Source organism: Megascapheus bottae, chromosome 19 (genome assembly GCF_031878675.1).
Source record: "Megascapheus bottae isolate mThoBot1 chromosome 19, mThoBot2.hap1, whole genome shotgun sequence".
NCBI lineage: Eukaryota > Metazoa > Chordata > Mammalia > Rodentia > Geomyidae > Megascapheus > Megascapheus bottae.
Window position 1 is genome coordinate 44,484,678 of NC_143527.1, and position 25,251 is coordinate 44,509,928.

Here is a 25,251-nt window from a genome sequence, read left to right on the forward strand (position 1 = left end):
TACCAAAAAGGCCACCAAAGTAGGGCTGTGTCTCAATCAGTAGAGTGCTAGGCTTGAGCAAAAGAAGCTAAAGGGCAGTGCCCAGACCCTGAGTTCAAGCCCCATGACTGACACACTCACACAAATTCCTAGGTGATTCTAAGGTACAGATCGACTATTGTATGAATAAAGGTATGTGCTAAGTTGAGTTATATCCTGAGCTGTATGTATGAATATATACAGTACCATAGGATAAGGATGTAGGAAATGAAATTAGATACTTAGCTTCTCACTATTTATCATCTTTAACCATTTTCCAAAAGAGAAATAGATATTCTGATTCTCTACATAGCTAGATCAATATCTTTATTATTTAGTATAAGCATTGTATGAGCAATTTGGTATGATATATGAGGTTAAGTAACACTGTTATCTTCCTTTATAAATCACTAGATTTTACCAATCAGATCGTAAAAGACGGTAACTGCCATGTCTAGTCGGGGAATCACCAAACTCAGTCACCTTGAAGAAAAACTGAAGTGCCACTTTTTCAGGTTTCATTTTCTAAGTGGAAGTAGCTGGGTGAAATTGCATCATTACCAGCTCCTAAAGGATTTGCAACTTGTCCAAATGAAGTTCTGATAAAATTTCTGATAGAAGTATAATTTATTCCTCATGTAAAATTTCTAGGGAATGTCACCAACTTTCAGTATGGCACTTGAGAGATGAGATATAACACTTACATGTGTTAAGACTTTCTGAAAATCAACAAGTGTGATAAAGGAGAGTCTCCCATCAACTAAGACATGCAGTGGTACCTCAGAATGAGCAGGAACCTTGACAAGAGATCAGAGATTATGGCAGTTAGAAGGTGATGGAATGGTTGTCTAAGAGAGGCAGCAACTGTCCCTTGTGCTCTATTCATTAAATAGCAATTCTGAGTGTTACCTTGTTGGTGACGGTGTAGTGATGCTCTTTAGACATTCATTTTGAATGCAGAGAGAAATTCATAGGGTGTCATTTTTCATTCCTTTTCTAAAGAGAAAGAAACTTAAGAGGCCATGGAGAACATTGGGCTCTTAAAACATTCTTATGACTAAATCCATACATTTGATTCCATTTCTTATGACATCTCTAAATATTTGAATTTGACAGTGGCCTTGAAAATGTCAGAGATGTATCCCTGAATGCAACCAATGCGGCCTATGTCTATTTCAACATTCAGAACCTGCTGGAACAATCAGAGAAACTGGCCACAGATGCTCATAGCACTGGTAATAAGACCAGCCAGGTAAGGGATGTCCAGGACAAAAGCATGCAACTTTCTCTTCTGGGCACTATGGGAGCTTGTTCTATATGATTACTGAGCACAGATTCCCTGGCTCAAATACATGTTCGTCCATATTCTTTTCTTGTGGAAACTGTTTATGTCTTCCTTTATTATGTGATATACATATTTTTTTAAAGAATTAATGTTTTTCTCACTAGTTACTCAGGCTAGATCCAAACTCCTGGACTCAAGCAATCCTCAAGCATCCCACTTATCTGCAGCCAGCTTGTTCTAATTTTTGAAAATCATAAACGCTGCCTTTTGAAAACTAGGCTGGTATTAACGAAATGAGGAGCCAGGTGGCATATGCCTGCAATTTTAGTTACTCGGGAAGATTTCAGTTTGAGATCAGGCCGGGGGGTGAGGGAGCAGATAAAAAAAAGTTGATGAGATTTCATCTTAATCAATAAAAAGTTGGTTACAATGGTGAGCATTTGTCACAAGAAAGATAAATAGGGGAATCATGGTCCAGGCCATCCCAGACAAAAAAGTAAGAACTTATTTTTTAAAAAATAATGAAAACATCAAAGATTAAGGTCACGACTCAAGTGGTAGAGTACCTGTCTAGTGAGAACAAGGTCCTGAGTTCAAACCCCAGTATTACACCACAAGAAAGAGAGAGGCTGAGACATGAGGGGAAAAAAAAAAATCTCGGTTTTTTTTGTGATAAAAATGACAATGCTTCCTAATATCTAGTTGGGACTTTTTTTTGTTTTTTTTTTTTTGGTTGTGACGCTTGGACTCTGGGCCTGGGCACCGTCCCTGAGCTCTTCGGCTCAAAGCTACCACCCTACCCTCTGAGCCACACCACCACTTCTGGTTTTCTAGTGGTTAATTGGAGATAAAAGTCTCAGCCTCCTGAGTAGCTAGGATTATAAGCATGAGCCACCTTGCCAGTCTGGTACATTTTTTTTAATGCCAGTCCTGGATTTGAACTCATGGCCTGGCTACTATTCTTGAGGTTTTTTTTTTTTTTAACTCAAGACTAGTGCTCTACCACGTGATCCACAGCTTTAACTCTGGGCTTTTGATAATTTGTCAGAGATAATAGTCTTATACATTTTCCTGCCCAGACTTGCTTTGAATTGTGATCCTCAGATCTCCATCCCCTGAAAAACTATGATTACAATACAGGCCACTGGCACCTGGCTTTCTTGTGACATTTTAAAAAATCATTATTAGATTGTGGTATAGGAATGAGAATAAGGGCTTATGATTATCTTCTTTTTTAGCTGGGGTGGGGTGGGGGAAGGGTCATGGAGCTTGAACTCGGCCTGAGCACTGTCCCTGAGCTCTTCAACTCAAGGCTACCTTCCTACCCTTGTGCGAAGCCCCACTTCCCATTTTCTAGAGGTTAATTGGAGATAAGAGTCTCAGGTCCTTTTGTGCCTAGGTTGGCTTTGAACCTTGATCCTCAGATCTCAGCCTCCTGAGTAGCTAGGATTACAGGTGTGAGCCATGGCGCCAGGCTGCCCTTTTTTTTTTCTTAAATTTAATTTGATTTTCAAAGTGATGTACAGTGGAGTTACAGTTAGATATGCAAAGTAATAAGTGTACTTCTTGTTGAATATTGTTATCCTCTCTCTCATTTTTCCTCCTAGCCTTCCTCCCCTTCACTGCCCCCCTCCCACGTTGTAAAATTTGTTTCTAACATATTGTCTTATGAGTATTGCTGTTGTGAATGTCCTCATTATTCATTTAAAAATGTCTTTATGGGAAGTAAATCTGGTTGAAGGTTAGCATGCATGATAATAGAATAATGAAATCCACCCCCCAAAAAAAGTAAAATTAAGGGGCAATAAGAAAAAGTAATAGGGGCTTCATTTGTTTAAAACACATTATATGCATCCATGTAAATATCACAAGGAAAATCTCTTGGACAATTCATATAGGGTTAAAAAAAATGTGACTAAGAGATGAAGATGCCTTTGTGGGTTTTGTTTCTCTGATTTATGTGCTTAGGTTGAGGCTCGTGTTGGGAAGTTGGCTGGAGACTGCTCTGACCCGGCTCTATTCCTCTTGAGGTCAAGGTGTACATTTGTGTTTTTTCCAGGTTGCAGCATCTCTTGCCACTCGCAGCAGAGCCACTCTGCAGCGCAGTTCTAGGCTTCTAAAGGAAAGCGACAACCTCAGTGCAAAGGAGCAAGGTCAGTGTGCCGTGTAGATTGGCTCCATAGGCAGAATGAGTAGAAACTTAAGTCCCTAGGCACCCTTGAACGGTGCTCCTTTGCTGGAGCAATTTAAAGCTTCACATTTCTCTATTGGGTTAATATTCCAATTCCCTGTGACATGGCATGGTTTGGAATTTTATACTTGGGATACCACTTACTTGAACATGCTTGCTTGCTTTTTGGCATTTAAACTTCTTTGGTGAAAGCCCTCTACTCTCACTTGCTGCTTGAGCTTAGAGCTGTCTTTTCTTCCTCACTGTACATGCTGGGTTATTTTCTGTTGCAGATGAATACTTCTTTCTCTTGTCTCCCAGTTCTTTCAAGAAATAGGTTTAGTATTTCTGTCTTCCTTCCAGAGAAAGTACTATGATAGACTTTTGGTGTGCTGGATTAAATCAACCCGGATGCATCAACTTTTCAGATATCATTTAGTATGTCTTGGCTATGTATGAAAGATTCAGTGAGCATGACACAGGGCAGTAAAAAAAAAAATCCATCATGTAAGAAGACTAAGCAGGATCACAATGTGTAACAGTATACAGTGTGCCTGCCACACTAATATATGAAAAGTATCAAGGTTTCCCTCATAGACAGGCCATGCACAGAGCTCATTCCCTTTTCCCATAGTAATCTGAGCCAAAGTCTTGGATGCACTCTCATTTGTGTGTGTGTGTGTGTGTGTGTGTGTGTGTGTGTGTGTGTGTGTGTGTGTGACAATTTAGCATTAATACTGCCAGTTGGACAGTGTGAACATCATAATTGATGTTTTAACATTAAGGCTGGTGGATTTTGGCTTCAATTTACAAATGGTATATCATCATGCATTAAATTATAAAATTCCATAAAAAAATTCCTGGCAATATATTTGTATTTGGTTATTTGAAATTGGATAGGGAAGGGGGGAAAACAAGATGAGGTGTGGGGGTAGCGGGAAGAGAAATGGGGACCAAGACATGAGAAAGGGTATCAATGTATGTGAATTAATGCACCTCCTATCTGGCAAGTATAATGTAACCTTTTTATTAATTACAAGAAAAAATATATGAAAAAAAATTCCTGGCAAGCAAAATGTCATGTTTTACACATGCACTCAAAATGCAACTTTTGATATGCTATGTACAAAACATTTTAAAGTAAAAGGTCAGATATGGTCATATATGAAGGAAGTTGAGTCACCAATTGGCCTGGTCACTAGGGAAGAGAAAAAGTGGAAGATCGAACTGGGAAACAGAGAGGTAGGAGCATGAGGGATTGTCCCATGAAAGACTTATATTCAGGGTTTGAGAACCTGAAGGGAAAAGGTGGCCAAGATTCAGATGTGAGTGGCTTGTAGGTTAGGGACTCTGAGACTGAGGGATTGAAGTAATTCTTTGCCATTGAGGGTCTAATAAATACAGCCTATGGACTTGAAATTCAAGAGGTACTAGTGTGGAAATCATGAAGCAAAAGCACAGCAGAGGTAAAAACATACTTCTAATGCTTATAGCGAATACTGCTAAGTCTGACTAGGAACATTTTGAGATATCTATAGAAAGCTCTTGAGTCTGTAAGTGAATCGAACATGGTACAGAAAGCTGTTGCCTAAGCAACATTTTAGCAACTAACTTAAGAGCAAATACTTTTTACCTCCATTTAAACAGGTGTTACACTGAGGCTGATTGGATTGAAAAATATGACAAACAGATTTCAAGAGAATGAAGATGAAATTTCCAGGCAGACCAATGCATCCCTCTTGATGCTTAGAGCAATCCCTGAAGGTAAGTAGAGAGGACTTTCTGAATTTCATTACTGTCTTCTCTTGAAGAAGTCCTACCTGGACTCTGGTAAGCATCTTTAGCTGTCATTGATCAGGTTTTTACGTGCAAAGGAAAGTGACTTGGAAGCAGAAATCCCTGGTGTTATTAACATCACTTCAGAACATTTGTGCGTCCTCTTGATTATTGACTTAAGTTCCAGAATCTTCCAATAAAGTTAGATTATTATCATATTGGCATCATATAGGCATCAGCCATTGGTTTGGGGATCATACTATGTATTGAAATAATAGTTCAGAGAATGGATACCCATTTCTTTCTTTTCTTTTTTTTTTTTTCCAGTCCTGGGCTTGAGCTCAGGGCCTGAGCACTGTCCTTGGACTTTCTCAAGGCTAGAGCTCTACCACTTGAGCCTCGGCACCATTTCCAGCTTTTTTTTTCTTCTAGATATGTGGTACTGAGGAATTGAACCTGGGTCTTCATGCATGCTAGGCAAGCACTCTACCACTAGGCCAAACTCCCAGCCCCCATTTATTTCTTTTGTCCTTTGATGGTAAAAGTAACAGCCTTCATATTTTGTCATTTTGTATTCAACAGCCAAGACAGTTTCTTTTTTTTTTTTTTTTTTTGTCAGTCCTGGGCCTGGGCCCAGGGCCTGAGCACTGTCCTTGGACTTTCTCAAGGCTAGCACTCTACCACTTGAGCCTTAGCACCACTTCCGGCTTTTTGCTATGTATGTGGTACCAAGGAATCGAACCCGGGTCTTTGTGCATGCTAGACAAGCACTCTACCACTAAGCCAAACTCCGGCCCCAGCCAAGACAGTTTCTATGTCCAGTGACATTTGCTGTCATTTTGAACTTTTCTCAGAGGGTCTTCACCAGGTGTGTGATTCTATTTTACATTTCCTTTAGACATGAGAGACAGAAGAAGCAGAACAGAAGAGCTGGCCAAATCTGCCAACCACAGTGCGAGTAGAACATTACAGGAAGTGCTGAGACTAAGCCGGAACCTATTTACCACCTCCACTGACCTGTCCAGCGTGAACATGACATTACAAGAGACAAAGGATCTCCTGCAAGACTCCTCCATCACCAGTATGCAGTGGTCCTCAGTGCATTTTCTCTGCATTTTGCAGATGGGGAGCCAGGGGGGTGAAAGTGGTGCCTTATTCACAAACAAGATGGCTGAAAACATGAGCACTGTGCCAACAGTAGCATTCAGAAAGGATGAGAGGGACCTCAGGGAGCAGGCTGCCACATTTCAAGGACTGACTGTTTAATGTCTTATTTGATCCAGTATAGTATACTAGTAAATAAATGCTTCATTTATCTTCTTTTTCCTCAATTCTCTCACCATCCCTTATCTTCTTGTCTTTGTTAGCTCTGCTAGCTGAAAGGAAAGTTAAAGACATGGAAACACAAGCCAATCTTCTGTGGGAGCGTTTGAAGCCTTTGAAGACTTTAGAAGAGAACCTGAACAGAAACCTATCAGAAATTAAATTGCTGATCAGCCAGGCCCGAAAACAGGCAGCTTCAGTGAGTACAGGTTCAAGGCTGGGTATGTCCATACCCCGGTAGTCTAGCTTCTTTATGACTGAGGACATAGAGAATTCCCGGAGAATTCCTACGGGAGGCTATGGCTGATGGCTGGTCACCTGGGTTCTCCCACAATTTTCCTAGGCCAAAATTTGAAGAATCCTGCTTCCTTTTATCTGTGTGTGTGTGTGTGTGTGTGTGTGTGTGTGTGTGTGTGTGTGTGTGTGTGTGTTTTGGTACTGGCACCTGAACTCAGAGTCTGTCTCTTAGCTTTTTCACTCAAGGCCAGTACTCTACCACTTGAGTTACAGCTCCACTTCTGGCTTTTCTCTTGTTAACTGGAGATAAGTGTCTCGTAGAATTTCCTGCTCAGGCTGGTTTTGAGACTTGATCCTCAGATCTCAGCCTCCTAAGTAGTTAAAATTATAGGCATGGGCCACTGGTGCTCAGCTGTGTTGGAGTATTTAGAGCCAATGCAGAGCCTCTGTTCTTATTCTTAATTAGTGTGTATCAAAAGACCATTGGTAAAGAGCTCTTCATTTGTTTATGGAGGCTTAAATTAGAGCACATATTTCTATTAGCATCAATGACATTAAATCCAAGTGTTAGTTAATATCACTGTTTCACAGGCTGTATGTCGTTCTATTAAGTGCAATTGCTATATAAGTTTACACTGAGTGTCTAAGTATATCACCTTAGCAATTGTTTGATAAATAATCATCAGCTATCTTCTGTGGGTCAGATGAAAAGAAAATGCCAAAGTGCTTATATCATTAAGCAATTAAATCTCCTGTGGTCAAGACAGCTCCGTAGATGAAATATCTTGTTAAAAGCTTATTTCATTGACTTTCTCACACATAGAAACATTACCAAATTAAAGTTCTTTTCATTGCAGTCTGACGTCTCACTTTTTCTAGCCCAAAGGGAATTTGACTGCCAGTGACCATTCAAATGGCTCTCATGACCTTTTTCCACCATCGTATGTCACTAAGTGATGGGGACACTTTGTTTTCCTTCTCAGATCAAAGTTGCAGTGGCTGCAGACCGAGACTGTATCCGGGCCTACCAGCCTCACATTTCTTCTACCAACTATAACACCTTGACCTTGAATGTTAAGACACAGGAACCTGACAACCTTCTCTTCTACCTTGGCAGCAGCAGCAGTGTAAGTGAGCGTGATGAGGACTGTTCATGAACAGAAATCTTTCCTTGACTTTTCTGCGTAAGGCTGGCACTCTGCCGTTTTGGCCACTGCTCTACTTTTGGTAATGAATTGGAAATAAGAGCATCACAGACCTTCCTGCCCGCAGGACACCTGCTTCTTTGAACCGTGATCCTCAGATTTCAGCCTCCTAAGTAGCTAGAATTATAGGTGTGAGTTGCGGGCACCCAGTGTCAGTCCCCCCTCTTCTCAGCAAGAGAAACAAGGCCTTTATGAAATTGGTAATTTTCTCATAATAAGGAAATGAACTTTGTTGATGTGATAGTGTCAGATTAACAGTAACCCTTAAAAGTGAATGCCTCTAAGAAGGATTGTGACATTCTTGAACAATACCGCCCTCTGCCAACTCCATTGCAAGTCATGCCCGTAGAACTCCATGTGATGTTTCTGTGACCTGCCTTCTGCCCCAAGCTTACTGGGTTGCAGAGCTATCAAAACATCAGCTTAGCCAAGCTCTTCTTCCCAACTGATTCCATGGTACCCAGGGGCCAAGTTTCCCACAGAAAACCAATCATGCTTTCCCTTTCAGAGGGAAGAATTCAGAGCCCTTGGGGGCGTTAGGAATGAAAATTTAAGCACATTTGTCATCCAGCTGTCTTAAGAGGAGATAAACACACAGAAGGCCATGGAGTGGGATCCTGTGCTTCCTGTTTTGTGGCATAGTTTGCATGCATTTATCATCCTCTTAGCCCTCACTTCTGCTCTGGATACCTACTGGTGGCTCCCAACTAGTTTTCCTGGAAATTATGTGGGAAATGTAGAGGGCCTGGCCTGCTGAGGGTGGTGAGGCACTAAGGTCCAGTCTTGTCACCATCTGACACTTTATACTCCAGTCCCAGGGAGAAGGGCATTCACAGATAAGAAGAGCCTTGGGGGGGCCAGAGCTGGAGCTCAGTACTAGCATGCTGAATCAGTGTGTTCAGTCCTTAGCACAAGAAAGGAAAGAGGGAGGGAGAGAGGGAGGGAGGAAAGGAGGAAGGGCAGAAAAGGAAGGGACAAATGGAAGGAGGGAAGAAAGACTGAAAGAGAGAAAGGAAGAAAAAGAAAGCCGGGAGGCATGAAAGAATAAAGGAAAGGATGAAGAAAAGGCTGTGCAAACTCATTCTATCTAGTGTTTTAGTTGTATAAACAGCAGAGCATAAACTCATCTCCATTCATTCCTGTCTTCAGTCTGATTTCTTGGCAGTGGAGATGCGACGGGGAAAAGTAGCCTTCCTCTGGGATCTAGGCTCTGGGTCCACAAGGCTGGAATTCCCAGATGTCCTCATCAATGACAACAAGTGGTACAGCATCCACATAACCAGGTAGCTGAGAAATATCCTCCAGAATGTGTGTGTCTCTCTCTCCCTCTCTCTCTCTCTCCCTCTCTCTCTCTCTCTCTGCCTGTCAGTTTTTCTCTCTTCTTTTCTCTGTCTCTCATTTACTTTTTCTCTTTTATATTAAAATTGTAGGTGCTTCAAGTATAGATAATACTATGAAATAAGACGGCATGAAACTGTCTGGAAAGTTGCATTAAAAAGAATACTTGGTCTAGAATAGGACTAACACTTTTTTTTACTACAGAAGAAATAAACTTGGTTACCAACCTCAAGATCAAAATCATAACATTAAAAGATGAGATTATTATCATTTTTTTTGCCAGTCCTGGGCTTGAGCTCAGGGCCTGAGCACTGTCCTTGGACTTTCTCAAGGCTAGAGCTCTACCACTTGAGCCTCAGCACCACTTCCAGCTTTTTTCTATGTATGTGGTGCCGAGGAATCGAACCCAGGTCTTTGTGTATGCTAGGCAAGCACTCTATCATTAGGCCAAACTCCTGGCCCCTATTTTTTGCAAAATTCTATTCAGATAGTCTAAGCAGCAACGTGGTCAGTGTTAAAGAGGCGTCAAAGTGCCCTGGGAGAAGGGCTTATAGGGGGACGGAGAGAGGAGAAAAGATGAGGATGCAAAGGCAGGTCTCTCCTCTCTCACTCTCCTTTTTGTGGTTGGTTGTGGTTGTGTGGTTGTGTGACACACAAAATGTTGACAATCCCTTTTGCATTTCTTTGCGATGGATGTCAGGTTTGGAAACACCGGATCACTGAGTGTGAAGGAAATGAGCTCCACTCAAAACCCATCAATGAAAACCAGCAAATCTCCGGGGACGGCTAATGTTCTGGAAATAAATAATTCGACCTTGATGTTTGTTGGAGGACTGGGAGGGCAGATCAAGGTAGCATCATCTGATTAACTGTTTATAAAACAATATGCCGATTCTTCTAACCAGATGAATAATTTTCTGGATTTGGTTTTGTTTCTTGTATTTTTATTTTGAATGTCAGCACACCTCAAGAGCTGGGCTGCCTTTGTAGAGAAAGGAATCCAGCTCCATCACTGGCAAAATGGAGAAGGAAGGAGCAAAAGATGATTTTACCATTAGTGCTTCTTTTCCAGTGATGGTGTAGAAAATTCAATATTCTGTATTTCTGTACAGTTCTGTTATCTCTTAAGGCTAATGGAAGAAATGCTGGTTAATATTTTCAAAACAGTGTGCCATATTTTTTATTTCTAGTCTTTACAATCCGGCCATCTTTCCATGTTTTCTTGAAATTTGCCTGTGCTCCATTTGAACTCCCAGGGCAAAATCTTATGCACATGGAGAATTTATTCCTCTGTGCCATGCTCTTGTGGGTTATGTTATGTATATTTGTTTGCTTCTATTAGAAATCTCCTGCTGTGAAGGTCACTCATTTTAAAGGCTGCATGGGAGAGGCCTTTCTTAATGGCAAGTCCATTGGCCTATGGAATTACATCGAAAGAGAGGGAACATGCCGTGGCTGCTTCGGAAGGTAATATGCTGCCATGATTTGACACTTTTTTCTATTCATATAGGCATCTGAAAACCGGTGAGGAATGACATGCATATCAAGAATGCATCATTTACATTGCTGGTCACCTTATGACAAAGAAAAGGATAGAGATTCTTTATTAACAGCAGTTAATGGTGGTGGTTATGGTGATGATGGTGGTGATCTGGGGGGGTTTGGGTTCTTTTTTAGAGGGGCTTGGGTTTGAACTCAGGCCTCCAGCTTGCTAGACAAGCCCTCTATTACTTCAGCCATACTTCCAGCCCTTTTACTTTGTTTATTTTTGTGTTCAGGTTTCACTTAGCAGCCTAAACTGAGATATTCCTATTTACCCGTTTCTGCTGTAGCTGGGGTGACAGGCTCCCGCCACCACATCCAGCTACTGGTTGAGGTGACTTCTTTTTTTTTTTTTTTTTTTTGCCAGTCCTGGGTTTGAGCTCAGGGCCTGAGCACTGTCCTTGGACTTTCTCAAGGCTAGAGCTCTACCACTTGAGCCTCAGCACCACTTCCGGCTTTTTTCTATGTATGTGGTACCAAGGAATTGAACCTGGGTCTTCGTGCATGCTAGGCAAGCACTTTAACCGCTAGGCCAAACTCCCAGCCCAAGGTTGAGGTGACTTCTCAAAATCTTTTTGTCTGGGGGCCTGGAGCATGACCTAGTGGTGCTAGGTGCTTGCCTAGCATGCAGGAAGCTCTGGGTTCGATTCCTTGGTGCTACATATACAGAAAAAGCTAGAAGTGGTGCTGTGGCTCAAGGTTATAGCGCTAGACTTGAGAAAGCCCAAAGACAGTGCTCAGGCCCTGAGTACTGTCCATAAAAGTTTAGAAATTGCTGTCCGTCTTTGGTGCAAGTCTTTAGTTGGCATTAATATAATGTACAGACCATGCCTACCCCATTCCAGTGCCTAAGGAAAGCTTATGTGAACCCAACAATTTCACCATGCTGCATGGGAGTTGCTTAGTTTTCCCAGGGCATACTTAACAAATGCTGATAGATAGTAGCTGGGCTCTTTAGTCTGTGTCTGTGAATTTGCTGAATAGCCTTGATTTGGGGATATCCCCAGCCCCTCCTAGAAAGAACCTTAGTTCAGGGAGTTAATAAGATCATCTATACATAATCCATTTCAGCAGATTTGTTACCAAGTAAACTCATTGAAATATTTTTCTTCTTTCTTGAATGTAACTAGACTCATTTACATAGAGTTCACATGGTTGTGAATACCTCATATTAAATTGCAAGCCAGGAGCTGGTATTTCATGCTTATAATACTAGTTACTTACGATGCTAAGATTGGAGGATTGCAATTTGAAGCCAGCTGTGGCAGGAAAGTCCATGAGATTCTTATCTCCACTTAACTATCCAAAAGCCAGAGGCAGAGGTGTGGCTCTAGTGGCAGAGCACTAGATTTGAGCAAAATGCTAAGGGACAGCATCTAATTTAAGCCCCAGTATCAGTAAGCACCACACAAAACAGATATTGTAGAAGTCATCACAATTCCAGAAGTTCTCACTGAAAATATATTTACTTATTATATATTATGTCATATATTATTTATATCACATATATTTATAAATACAATTCATTATATATATATATTGTAAAATATATTGTAAAATATAGTTAAATTTATTATACATATATTTTTTTCCTTCCTATTACATGGGTACTTATTGTGCTCCTTGACCAGTTTACCTTGTCAGTTAGCTTAAACCGGAAATGGTGGGTAAATGTCAGTATAAAAGTTACTTTGAGGTCCGGGAGTTTGACTTAGTAGTGTAGAGTGCTTGCCTAGCATGCGCGAAGACCGGGGTTTGATTCCTCAGTACCACATGCATAGAAAAAAAAAAAGCTGGAAGTGGTGCTGAGGCTCAAGTGGTAGAGCTCTAGCCTTGAGAAAGTCCAAGGACAGTGCTTAGGCCCTGAACTCAAGCCCAGGACTGGCCAAAAAAAAAAAAAGTTACTTTGAAAGCTCTGGAAGTAAGAATGGAGCTACAGTAAAGGAAATTAAAGCAGTTGTGTTCACATTTTCAATCCCAGCATTAAGGAAATTGAAACAGGAGGATCTTGAGCTTAAAGCCAGCCTGGGATACATAGAGAAGCCTGTCTCGAGCAACAACAATGAAAGAAATCGAATAAGAAAATATAGTTACATCTACTTTTGGCATAAGTAGAAATATTTATAACGGTTATGCTCCTGTGAAAAACCATGCCATTATATTTCTGTGAATGTCACTTACCTGAACTTTCTTTTGTTTATGAAACATTTGTCCTGGTTAAGTTCATAGCAAGTAGATTTTCAGAGTATTTATTTGATATTGGTATTTGGGGGATTTGGGAATATCTGCATATACATAATGAGATATTATGGGATAGAATCTGAATCGATATATCAAAGCCACGCTTATTTCATATATTTGGTAAATACCCAACTACAATGTAATTTGATACAAAGTTTTTTTTTATAATTCATGCTGTGGAATTTTCCATTCATAGCGCAGGTCTGCACTGAAAAAGTTTCAGATTTGGGAACTGTTTGGAATCCACGTTTTCTGATCAGCCATGCTGACCCTATTTTATGTTTGGATATTGAATGATGGGAGAAAAGGGTTGTGAGATCTTGTGAGGAAGAAGTCAGCCAGCACACGTTGGCTCTCTGTGCCCTCCTGAGAGGGGGCGCTGTTTCACACTCTCTGCTCTGCAGCCCCCAGAGTGAAGACGCCTCCTTCTACTTTGATGGAAGTGGATATTCTGTCGTGGAGAAGACGCTCCGTACCACTGTGACACAAATAATCATGCTGTTCAGTACCTTCTCACCTAATGGACTCCTTCTTTACCTGGCTTCCAACGGCACCGTAAGAATCTTTATGGACATTTAGATTATTGTCTCGTTATTATATTTGATGTGGATTTGTTAATATAATACATGCTTACTTGTACGATAGAATTTTCATGAGCACACGTGCTGTTGTGCACATATATATCATGTAATACTATGAAATGTCCCCACTTAAAATCAGTGATTTATTTTACTAATACAAATTCATGGAGACCCTTTGGAAAACACAAACCAGAAGAAATGTAGCAAGATGCTGTTGGTTCATATCTATAATCCTAGCTCCTCAGCGGGCTAAGATCTAGAAGACTATGGTACAAGACCAGTTCACACAGAAAAGTTCATAGTCTTGATATTCAGAATAACCGGTAAAAAAAAGGACTGGATGCATGGCTCAAGTGGTAGAGCAAATGTGAGGCCCTAAGTTCAAAATACAGGACCCCCCAGTCCTGTAGGTATCAAAGTCTTGCTACTGATTTTAGTTTAAATAATATCTCTTGTGCTTTATTCACTGCAGTCACAGTAATCTTCTTTGTAGCTCACATGCTGACCATTTGTCTTTTCTTCTTTGCTTTTTTTCTTTCTTTTGGGGTGACACTGGAGTTTGAACTCAGGGCCTCATATTAAGTAGGCAGGTGCACTACCACCAGATCCACATCTTCATCCCTTTTTGCTTTAGTTATTTTTTAATAAACTCTGGTTCTTATTCAAACTGGGCAGGAACTAATCCTGGGGTCTGATTAGCTGGGAGTACAGACATGCATCCTTATGCCTTGTTTTTCAGACAAGGTTTTACTTACTATCTTGCCCAGTTTTACCTTGAGTCACAGTCCTGTCATCTCTGCTTCCCACTTATCTAGGACTAGAGGGATGTGCCAATTCACCAAGCTTGTGCTGGTCATTTGTGTCTTCAGGATTTACTTCTGGGACTGGACCATTTGTAACTCTAATAGAAAAACAAAAACAAAATAAACAAAAATCAAAACAGATTCCAATTCACCCACTGAATTGGTGATTTTGGTAACAGTGAATAGGAGTTTATCTGGGTAGATTTCTAGATAGCCATCAGAGACATTTTTAGTTGTTTTTTTTGTTTGTTTGTTTGTTTTAGTTTTTTGGTTTTTTTGCCAGTCCTAGGCTTGAACTCAGAGCTTGAGCACTGTCCTTGGGCTTTCTTAAAGGTAGAGCTCTACCACTTGAGCCACAGCACCACTTCAGGCTTTTCTATGTATGTGGTACCAAGGAATTGAACCCCAGGTCTTCATGCATGTTAGGCAAGCACTCTACCACTAGGCCAAACTCCTGGCCCACATTTTCAATTTTGTAGTACAGATTGCTAGCTATGGGACCGGTCCCAATTTTTGCCCATTTGAATTCAGGAGGCGTCCTCCATCCCTGACTGGGAAGGGATGCGTTGCAGATTAAAGGTATATAGTGAGCAACTATGGTCTCCTCCCTTACAGAAAGATTTTTTGTCCATCGAGCTGGTTCATGGCAGAGTTAAAGTTATGGTTGACCTGGGTTCAGGACCCCTCACTCTCATCACGGACAGACGGTACAACAATGGAACCTGGTACAAAATTGCCTTCCAGAGAAACCGGAAGCAAGGTAGATATACAGATGCTCTTTCCTGCTGTTGATGGCCCTCCTGAGAGTAGACATCTTTTCAGAGTCCTCTTATGTTACTGGATGATACTCTAATATTTCAGTTGGCCACAATCATATTTTGGGTGAGGGAAGTGATACGAGAGTTAAAACTTAGAATATCGTGTTTGCTAGATGGGTGCCCTACTGCTTAGCTCCACCTCTAGCCCTGTTTTGTGCTGGTTACTTGTGTGATGGGATGTCTTCCTGCTTGGGCATGTCTGAGTTTCAGTCCACCTATTTTCTGAGAGGACTGGTGTGTACCACCCTACTTCATTTCCCTTGGTTAAGATGGAGATGGAGTCTCACAGGGATTTCTACTTAGGCTGGCCTGGAAATGTGATCCTCCTTATTTCATTTCCTAAATAGCTGGTATTACAGCCACTGCTTCACAATTACATTTTTTTTCTTTCTGGTCAGTTGTATAATCAGGGCCTAGGCACTGTCCCTAAACCTCTTTGCACTCAAGACTAGCGATCTACCACTTTAGCCACAGTGCCACTTCCAGTCTTTGAGTGGTTAATTGGAGATAAGAGTTTTATAGGGACTTTTCTGCCCAGACTGGCTTCACCATGATCCTCAGATCTCATCCTCCTGAGTAGCTAGAAGGATAGGCGTGAACCACCGATGACCGGCCACAACTACATTCTTGAATAATAGTCTAATTAGATGTAAACTTTGTCTTTAGAATGTGAGGGAAGAGGATTCACATTTTGCTGGAGGAAAATTGCAATTTTTTGACTAGTCTTTCATTGTTTCATATCAAATGCTCAATTGGAAATAAAGAATCATACATATTTTCTTCCACACACTGATATTATATAGCAATGTATATTCTGGATTGATTGACTTTGGTCCTTTTTCCTTATTTATTTATTTATTTATTGTGGGTCATGAGGCTTGAATTCTGGGCCTGGGTGCTGTCTCTGAGCTCTTCAGCTCAAGGCTGTGTCTCTACCCCTAGAGCTTCAGCGCCCCTTCCCATTTTCTAGTGATTAATTGGAGGTAAGAGTCTCACAGTCATTAATTGGAGATAAGAGTCTCAGTCTTTTTGCCTGGGCTGGCGTTGAACCTTGATCCTCAGATCTCAGCCTCCTGAGTAGCTAGGATCACAGGTGTGAGCCACCATGCCCAGCTCATTTGTCCTTTAATAATGAAGAAAAACCTTAGCTAGGCAAACCTACAGTTTTAAATGCTAATTTTTTAATGTGCATTAAACAAGTAGGCAGAAATTTGTATTTACTTAAATATATAGAAAGCCTTAGCTAGGCGTCAGTGGCTCGCACATGTTTTCTTTGCTACTCAGGAGTCTGAGACCAGGAAGATTGAGGTTTGAATCCAGTCTAAGCAAAAAACATCTGAGCCACTCTCCACAATTAACCAGCAAACTGCTGGACTAGAGGTGTGGGTCAAGTGGTTGGGCAAGCAAACCAAGGGAGAGCTCCAGGCCTTAAGCTGAAGCCCTGTTACCAGCACACACTCACCAAAGAGAATCTGATCTCTTCCTTTCAATCTCCATTTTAGGACTGTTAGCTGTTTTTGATGCGTATGACTCTAGTGACAAAGAGACCAAGCAAGGTGAAACTCCAGGAGCATCTTCAGATCTCAATCGACTAGAAAAAGATGTGATTTATGTGGGTGGAGTACCTCGGTTGAGAGTGGTAAGGTAAGGCTTGGGAGAACAGTACTTTCCTTGCAGGTGCAAGACTGCAGGTTTGATCTCCAGTACCAGAGCTGGGCTGGGGAACGGGGGAGAAGAGTTAGAAGGTATAGTAGAGATTTGAAGAATTTTAATGGTATTAGTTTGCTAGGGCCTCTGTAACAGTTCAAAAGAAGCTCCAACAACAGAAATGTATTGTCTTCCAAGTGAAAAACTTTAAACCCAGTAGAGTCTGTCACTTACTATATCTTAGGCTTTGGCTAAGGCAGCACCAGTTTCCTAATCCACATGATGAAGTTAAGACTTGTCACTATGGGACCACAACAGTGGCACAGTTCTCCCATAAATTCGCTGAATGGCACACAAGACAAGCCCAGATCATGGATGTCATGGTGAAAGGGACGCAGGAATCATCCAGCACCATATACTCATTTCCACAGAAGACACTGCAATCCAGAGGGTTGAAATCTGCCTAAATCAGGGCCGGGAGTTTGGCCTAGTGGTAGAGTACTTGCCTAGCATGCACAAAGACCTGGGTTCAATTCCTCGATACCACATACATAGAAGAAAGCCAGAAGTGGTGCTGTGGCTCAAGTGGTAGAGCTCTAGCCTTGAAAAAGCCCATATCTCATCTCAGTTGTCAAAAGCATCAAACAGGAGGAGGGTGGTCCAGGTATTTGCTTGGGCAAAAACTAAGACACAGATCTCAAAATAATCAATGTGAAACAGCCTGAAGGCATGACTTCATTGTAGAGTATTTGTGCAGAAGTGTGTAAAGCCCCAGTACCAAAAAACAGAAAAAGAAAAAACTGTAATGTTTGTCTCATGTCTTTTCTTTTTTTTTTTTTAATTTTTTATTGTAATTAATAAAAGGGTTACATGATATTTGCCAGATAGAAGGTGCATTAATTCACATACATTGATACCCTTTCACATTCATGTCTTTTCTTATAGGAAGGGTGTCACCAGCCAAAGCTACGTAGGCTGTATCAAGAACCTGGAAATATCAAGGTCGACCTTTGATTTGCTCCGCAATTCCTATGGAGTGAGGAAAGGCTGTGTGCTGGAGGTAGGAAAGGTTGGGTTGGGTTTCTATAAATGCCCATTGATTAACACAACAAGGAGACAAGATCTCTATTTGAGGTGGGGGGGGTGGGGGGGAGATGGTAGGAAAGGTAGGAGAGGGAATGGTGGTACCCTCAGCCTGCAGCTGGAACCTCACCATGTCCTCCCCACTCTACCCCCACCCCCATGACCAGCCTATTCGAAGTGTCAGCTTCCTGAGAGGCGGCTATGTTGAATTGCCACCCAAGCCTTTATCACCAGAATTGGAATTTCTGGCCACATTTGCCACCAAGAATAGCAGCGGTATCATCCTGGCAGCTCTGGGCAAAGATGTGGAGAGACAGGACCGGCTACCAGTGCAGGTGGTGAGTCACGTCTGTGTCCAGGAGGGAGGGAAATGAATTCTGGGAACACTGAACAGAGCAGAGCAGTGTTGATGTTTCTGACTCATAAACATTGCTACTGGGTCTCTGGTTTCCAGTGGATATGTATTTCTAATCATGAGGAGTTACTGTGGCTGAGGGGCTTTTCTCTTATGAAATCAGTGCGGTCTTGTGGCACAGTCCGTCCTTCCTGTCTATGGTTCTTGTCTTCCTCTGGCCTAAACTCATTACGTGGCTCAGGCATTGCATTTTCTTCCTCATGTGGTGGTCATTAGTGTTCATCCTGAGGCAAAGACATCAGGTCTTTAGCTTCTGTTTGAGGCAGGATTGTCTTGGAAGCAACAGACATAGAAATGTGGTCTGCAGGACACCCAATAGACTACGAAATGGCAGGTGGAGATTTCTATTTTTTTATTCATCTTCGAACTAGAAAAAAAATATTAAAGAATACTGAAGTATTGACTTAATGAAAAAGATTCTCCAGCCCCATCGTACACTCTTAGTCTGTGCAATAGTGTGACGCCTTGTGCAAGATGCCTTACAGACAGGACATCTACTTAGCACCCAGCCCTGGTTTTCTGGTGGTTAATTGGAGGTAACCGTCTCAAGAACTTCAATGCCCAGGCTGGCTTTAAACTGTGATCCTCAGATCTCAGCTTCCTGAGTAGCTAGGATTACAAGCGTGAGCCACCTGTGCCAGGCTTGTGAGATTCTTATCCCTAATTAACCAACAAAATTTGCTCAAATGGTAGAGCATTAACCTTGAACAGGAAAGCCAAGTAATAGCAAGAGAGGTCCTGGGTTCAAGACTCTTCCCCCTAAACACATAGGCAGAATTAACCATTTGAAAGTGGTATTTAGTGTGTTCACAGTGCTGTACAGTCAGAACTTGGTACATCATATAGCAGTATTAGTGAAAGTGAGGCTCTTCAGACATGGAAACGTTTGCTGTGATTCATAGTGACAGCAACATGTCCAATGTACTATATATACAAACACAGATTAGACAGAAACTGACATTCAATTTGAAATAGTTGTAACCAATGGTGAATTCTTAAGACCCTGTCTACCTTGTGTGAATATACCCACGGTATCTGTTTAAGATGGAAAAGTGAAAATTGTTTCATAATGTGCTTTGCTCGGGAATCTCTGCCACCTCTGCAGCCCTTCTTCATCATCATGCTGATTGAAGGGCACATTGAGATGCACATCAGTCTCGGGGATGGAAGCAGCCTGAGGAAGGCCCTGCTACACGCGCCCAGCGGCTCCTATGACGACGGAGAGGAGCACTCCATCTCTGTGCTTCGAAAGCGGAGGTAATTGTCTAGTAGGAACCTCAAGGATGCCCTGTGCAGCTCAGTGGTTGGGATGGTGAGAATAGAGGCATGGCAGTCAGAGTTCTTAGCTTTTGAAGATAATTCCAGAAAGGTGCTAGAATACTTCCCTGGGAGGCAATTTCGTCTGCTTTGTAGGAAGATGTTTAAATCTGCAAGCTTAACATGGCACTGAGTTAGCTTAACTCTGCTCTTTACTGGATGGGGCCTTATATAAATGGTCGTTACATTGGATTGTTTCAGTGGAAGATTACCTATATATACTATATACTATGCCTCTGTATACCTTTATATAATATGTACATATAAACATATAACATATTTTGTATGTATGTATAGTATACATAAAGAATATTGTATATTATATATTGTATATGTATAGACACAGTATATAACATATATGTATATACACAATATGTTTATATATAGTATATATGCACACTCTATGTGTATATATGTAGATAGTATATATACACAATAGGAATATATATAATATATATGTATATATATACACAAAATATATAGTATATGTGCATAGTATATACTATATATTTTGCATGCATACAGTGAAATCAAATTCATGGATATTTATTTAATAGCATTTCATTCTTTAGTATATGTTAATTATAACTAAATGATTGCTCATATTTCCCATTGATTCTTTCAGAATTATCACTATCCAATTGGATGAGAACAATCCTGTGGAAATCCGGTTGGGCTCCCTGGCGGAAAGCAGGACAATGAATATATCCCAGCTGTACATAGGAGGCCTTCCTGAGGGCCTGGAGACATCAGTGTTCAGAATGAGGCACTCATTCCATGGCTGTATCAGAAACCTGGTCTTTGATATGGAGTAAGTATTCTTGGTTCTTCACAGGCTTTCCAGCTTTCCCACACTAACCTGCAATGTCATTCTTTATATTCTTGAATGCCAAGAATAACAATGATTTCCATTGTTCTAGTATCAGAGTTTTTGTTGAGTTAGAATAATAACATATTTTACCTTATTAAAAGAATAACTGAACATTAATTAGACCCAGGGGTCTCACAGTGTGAGATCAGGCCCAGGCAAAAATGCAAGACTCTATCTCAGAAATAACTAAAAAAGAGCTGTGGCTAAGGGATAGAACATCTGCCTAACAGCTTGTAGCCCTGAATTCAAGCTCTTACACGAGAAAAGGTAGGTAAGTAGATAGAAGTGAAAGGCAGATATAAGTTAAAATTCATTTCTGCCCCACATCTCAAAACATGTGTAGATTTTCTGATACAAGTTTTTGCTATATTGAGCGTACTTTTTTTTAAAGAATTAATTTATTTTATTGTAAGGGTGACATCAGAGGGGTTACAGGTACCTAAGTAAGGTAATGAGTACATTTCTTGTTGAACATTGTTACTCCCTCCCTCTTTTTCTCCTGCTTTCCCTCCCTCTCAACTCATCTCCTTCCCCCAAGTTGTAAAGTTCATTTCTAATATAGTGTCTTGTGAGTATTGCATTGGTTCACACTTTCTCCTTTGTCTCATCATTTTGTTATTCTTCCCTTCTCCAAATCAGATATATGTGTATATATATATATATATATATATATATATATATATATATATGACAAAGGGTACAAAGAACAAAACAAAACAAAAAAGCAAAACAATAACAACAACTAAACATAGAGCTTCCCTATCCCCTATGATCCAGCAATCCCACTCCTGGGCATTTACCCAAATAATCACAAACAAGACCACACTAAAGCCACCAATACAACTATGCTCACTGCAGCATTATTTACCATAGCAAAGATATGGAACCAACCCAAATGCCCCTCCGTAGATGAATGGACCAAAATAATGTGGTACTTATACACAATGGAATTCTATCCTTCCATCAGAAAGAATAACATCGTCCCATTCATAAAGAAAACAATTGTATTAAGTCAAGTAAGCCAGACACAAAGAAACATAGGCTCCATGGTTTCCCTCATTGGTAACAATTAGTATATGTCTAGGATAGTCCTAGCAGAGGATCACAGTAGCTCAATACCTATGTACACATGACTATCTAATGTGATGCTAGTTGAAATAAACTCCAAGATACGGAAACGAGCTTTGTTTGTTTGTTTAATGTGCTGAGTGCACATTTTTTGAAGGTACCCTGCTGAGCTTCTTCAGCTTATCAATAACCCCTCCTAAAACAGAATAGAAAAGAATGAACTCATGCTGGTGGGCTGTCCAGTCTTTCTCATTCTCTTAGCCTCAGACAACTGCTGAGAGAAGGCTGGGCTCCATCCTACAGGTCAACACCTGTTCTAGGGTCTAGAAAGTGGGCTCTGGGTCAGGAGAAGGACCAGCCAGGACAAAGTATGACCACTGGGTGACCTGAGGAACACTCTCTGCCAGACACAGTATCTTTCCCCATAGGATTACTTCCTAGAAGTCCCTGAAATAGGCAAAAAAAAATGTGGAAGGAATTTCAACCCACAATCAGAACAGGGTTTTGTTGTTTGCTAGTCTTGTATTCACTTAGTTGGCTGCTCCTTTATTTACTGAGTGAGCAGACATTTCACCCCATTAGCAATAGTTCTGGGGAAGTGCCAGTGGGAGTTACCCTGGATAAGAAGCTGCCAGAGCCACAGAGTAACAGACAATACAGTTCAGGACCTCTGATAACTCATGCTTATAATCAGCTGTGGAAGAGGCTGAGACCAAGCGGATCATGGGTAAAAGTCAACTGCAGCAGTCTAAAACTATATCCCCAAAATAATGAACCAAAAGCAGGGCAGTAGGGATGGTTCAAGTGGTAGAGCACCACCTCAGCAAGGCAAGCAAATGTGAGAACTCTTGAGTTCAAACTCCAGTATCACAAAAATGTAACAGCACAGAAGTGAGTGTTGAATGAAGACCAGTTGGCAGTGGGCAGCTTAGCCATGCCTATAGCAGGAGGGGATACCATCTGCTATGCTTGATGAGGTCACCTGCGTGAGCCTGGCCTGCGGAGCTGGCTGTCATTTGAGCAGAATAACTAAACTAGAAGATACAAAATGGTAGGTATGCATGACTCTTACCACAAAGGCTGGCTTAGGTACAGAAGCATATTAATGGCTTTTAATGGATGTTAATTGCATAGTATTCACATGCCATGGGTTCATATTGAAAATGTTTTCTTGTTTATCTATAGACTTGTGGATTTCACCAGTGCAAAAGCCTATGAGCAAGCAGACCTGGATACCTGCCTGCTTATAGAAAGACCCGTGCCAGCCCTTCATGGAGAGGACAGCGAGGTCTTACCAGAGCCCCCTACTTTACCACAACCTGTAAGTACAGCTTTCTTTTATGCTGTTGAAACTGGAGATTTGAAACCTCAGGTCCAGACTCCAGGAGCTCTACCTCTGTTGGGTCTAGACACTTGTCCCTTCTCCCCAAACAAAGGAGATAGGTGAAGGTCAGAGAAAGGAGATGTATTTCATGGCAGCACATTGGCAGCCATATTCAGGGTAGATAGCTGAGCCTTTGGTTTTATAGGCAGAGAACTGGGGGTAAGAAGAGAGAGAAAATAATAAATTATTAAACAGTCTTATTATTCCAAGAAGTGACTGCTGAGAAAATGACTTAGAGCAGAGACACAGAGGGGAAGAAAAATGAAAAAAGGTTTCCCTCTTAAGGAAACATGATTACAACTTCCCCCAAAGCTTGTGATAGGTCAAACCATGCCAGAGGAAAGGCTGGGTGGTGTCACAGCAAGTCAGCTCTGAGAACCATCTCTTTCTTGTCCTGGCTCTCTTCTTTTTCAATGGTGAGGTAGGAACACATGCCAGTAAGTACTTAGTAGAAACCATTGTCTGCATCATTATTGCTCAAGAAAAATGACTGGATTTATTTAGGGGGAGTCAGTCATTGTTCTTTTTCATGCCCCCTCCTCTCTGGTTTCTGCTTTGTTGTTTTAAAGTAGTACTGGGATTCACCCAAAAGCAGTATCTTCTAAGCAGGGCCTATATTTGAGTTCTGGACAGTTTTTCTTTTCATCTACCACTCCTCGCCACAGCACCATCAGTCTGAGCCTCCCTCGGCTCAGACTCCGTGTGTGAACTACTGTGGGTTCCAGCACTAACCAAGCTGAGCTCTGCTTTGTATTCCAAGAAGCCCGTCCAGACCTACTCTTTGTGTCTGCATCTTCCTCTTGTCCTTCGGACTTAAAGGTGTCAAACTGGAGGTCCCTTAAGTTCTATCCTCTATGGGCACTTTCCTCTTCTGATGCCTGTGCTGTGATCCAGGAGTGCTCACAGCCATTCCCAGAAGGTGGGGAAAGCCAGGCCTTTGCTACTTCAGTCTGATCAAAGTTAGTGGGAGTGACTCTAGTACTCCTGTAAAATGTAGGTGAACTCCACTGACATAAAGGTGAGCGGCAGAGGCTCTCAAACCTTTCTTGGAGACCCAAAAACAGACTAGCAATCTACATTCTTCAGAGCTGCCACTATTCTGCCTCAATGGTTCTGGGATACTTTCTTCGGACTGAGTGTCATGTGATTCTGTTACAGAGACAGTGTGCGGCGGATGTAACTTCGGGCTATATTTCTGGTGCTCACCAGTTTGGCCTCTCACAAAGCAGCCATTTGGTGTTGCCCTTCAACCAGACGGCTGTGAGAAGGAGGTAAGTATGGGCCAAGAGTCACTGCAAGGTTTTCATCGCTGGATGACCTAAGGTGTGGTGATAGTAGATTCCCAGAGGGAGCCACCTTCCATTCCCCCACCATGGAGAAGGTTAGATAGGAACACAAACGCTTTATAAACATTGAAGGCTAAGCCCTTTGGTACTGAGCTTCTGTTCTTTCTCAGGCTTGTGGTTCAGCTGAGCATCCGGACATTTGCCTCGAGTGGTCTCATCTACCACATGGCTCATCAGAACCAAGCTGACTATGCCACACTGCAGCTCCACGCCGGCCGTCTCCATTTTATGTTTGACCTTGGCAAAAGTCGAACCAGGGTCTCTCACCCTGCGCTGCTCAGCGATGGCAAGTGGCACACGGTATGTTCTCAGGAGACTGGGATGGATTCCCTGTCTGTGTGTTGTTTGTACGTCCCTGGAGATTAGTCCATTTCCTGGGAGGAGAGCTGTGGCTCTCAGTCCACCTCCCTTGGAGCTGGTATCATCTTCAGAGGATATGAGTTCTTTTGAGGCAGGGCTCTTTTATGCTCTTTTCTAAAACATCCCCAGGGCCTTGCTCAGTGCCAAGTGCACAATAGATACTCAACAACTATTGACAGAATGAATGGAAAGTTTCAGAAGTGTTTTCAACTTGCCAAATAAAAACTAAAGCCTGCCCATGATACAAAAGAGTCAATCCAGCCATCATGGTAATTGCTTTCCAATAACAAAGACTCAGGAATACTCTGTAGTTTAAAACTTGCCTCCTGTTCTCAGCCTGTGCCCAATGCCAAGTGTATATAAATCAAAGCTATCTCTCAGGGCATTTTCTCAGGCTCTTACAGCGATTCGGAATTACATGTA

General features: G+C 41.6%; 1 protein-coding gene across 1 annotated transcript in view; it reads left to right on the top strand.

Moving 5' to 3' along the window:
• The window catches only part of Lama1 (laminin subunit alpha 1), an 85,476-nt gene that overhangs the window by 54,815 nt on the left and 5,410 nt on the right, over positions 1-25,251 (top strand). The window contains exons 39-57 of the mRNA XM_090353541.1: positions 1,135-1,270; positions 3,363-3,456; positions 5,121-5,237; positions 6,148-6,330; positions 6,617-6,771; positions 7,793-7,936; positions 9,164-9,297; positions 10,053-10,203; positions 10,695-10,819; positions 13,540-13,690; positions 15,135-15,279; positions 16,840-16,981; positions 17,930-18,044; positions 18,235-18,405; positions 19,588-19,739; positions 20,425-20,610; positions 22,924-23,059; positions 24,287-24,393; positions 24,579-24,768. Coding sequence (XP_090209667.1) covers positions 1,135-1,270; positions 3,363-3,456; positions 5,121-5,237; positions 6,148-6,330; positions 6,617-6,771; positions 7,793-7,936; positions 9,164-9,297; positions 10,053-10,203; positions 10,695-10,819; positions 13,540-13,690; positions 15,135-15,279; positions 16,840-16,981; positions 17,930-18,044; positions 18,235-18,405; positions 19,588-19,739; positions 20,425-20,610; positions 22,924-23,059; positions 24,287-24,393; positions 24,579-24,768 — 2,734 coding nt within the window. The remainder of the gene's footprint in view (positions 1-1,134; positions 1,271-3,362; positions 3,457-5,120; positions 5,238-6,147; positions 6,331-6,616; positions 6,772-7,792; positions 7,937-9,163; positions 9,298-10,052; positions 10,204-10,694; positions 10,820-13,539; positions 13,691-15,134; positions 15,280-16,839; positions 16,982-17,929; positions 18,045-18,234; positions 18,406-19,587; positions 19,740-20,424; positions 20,611-22,923; positions 23,060-24,286; positions 24,394-24,578; positions 24,769-25,251) is intronic.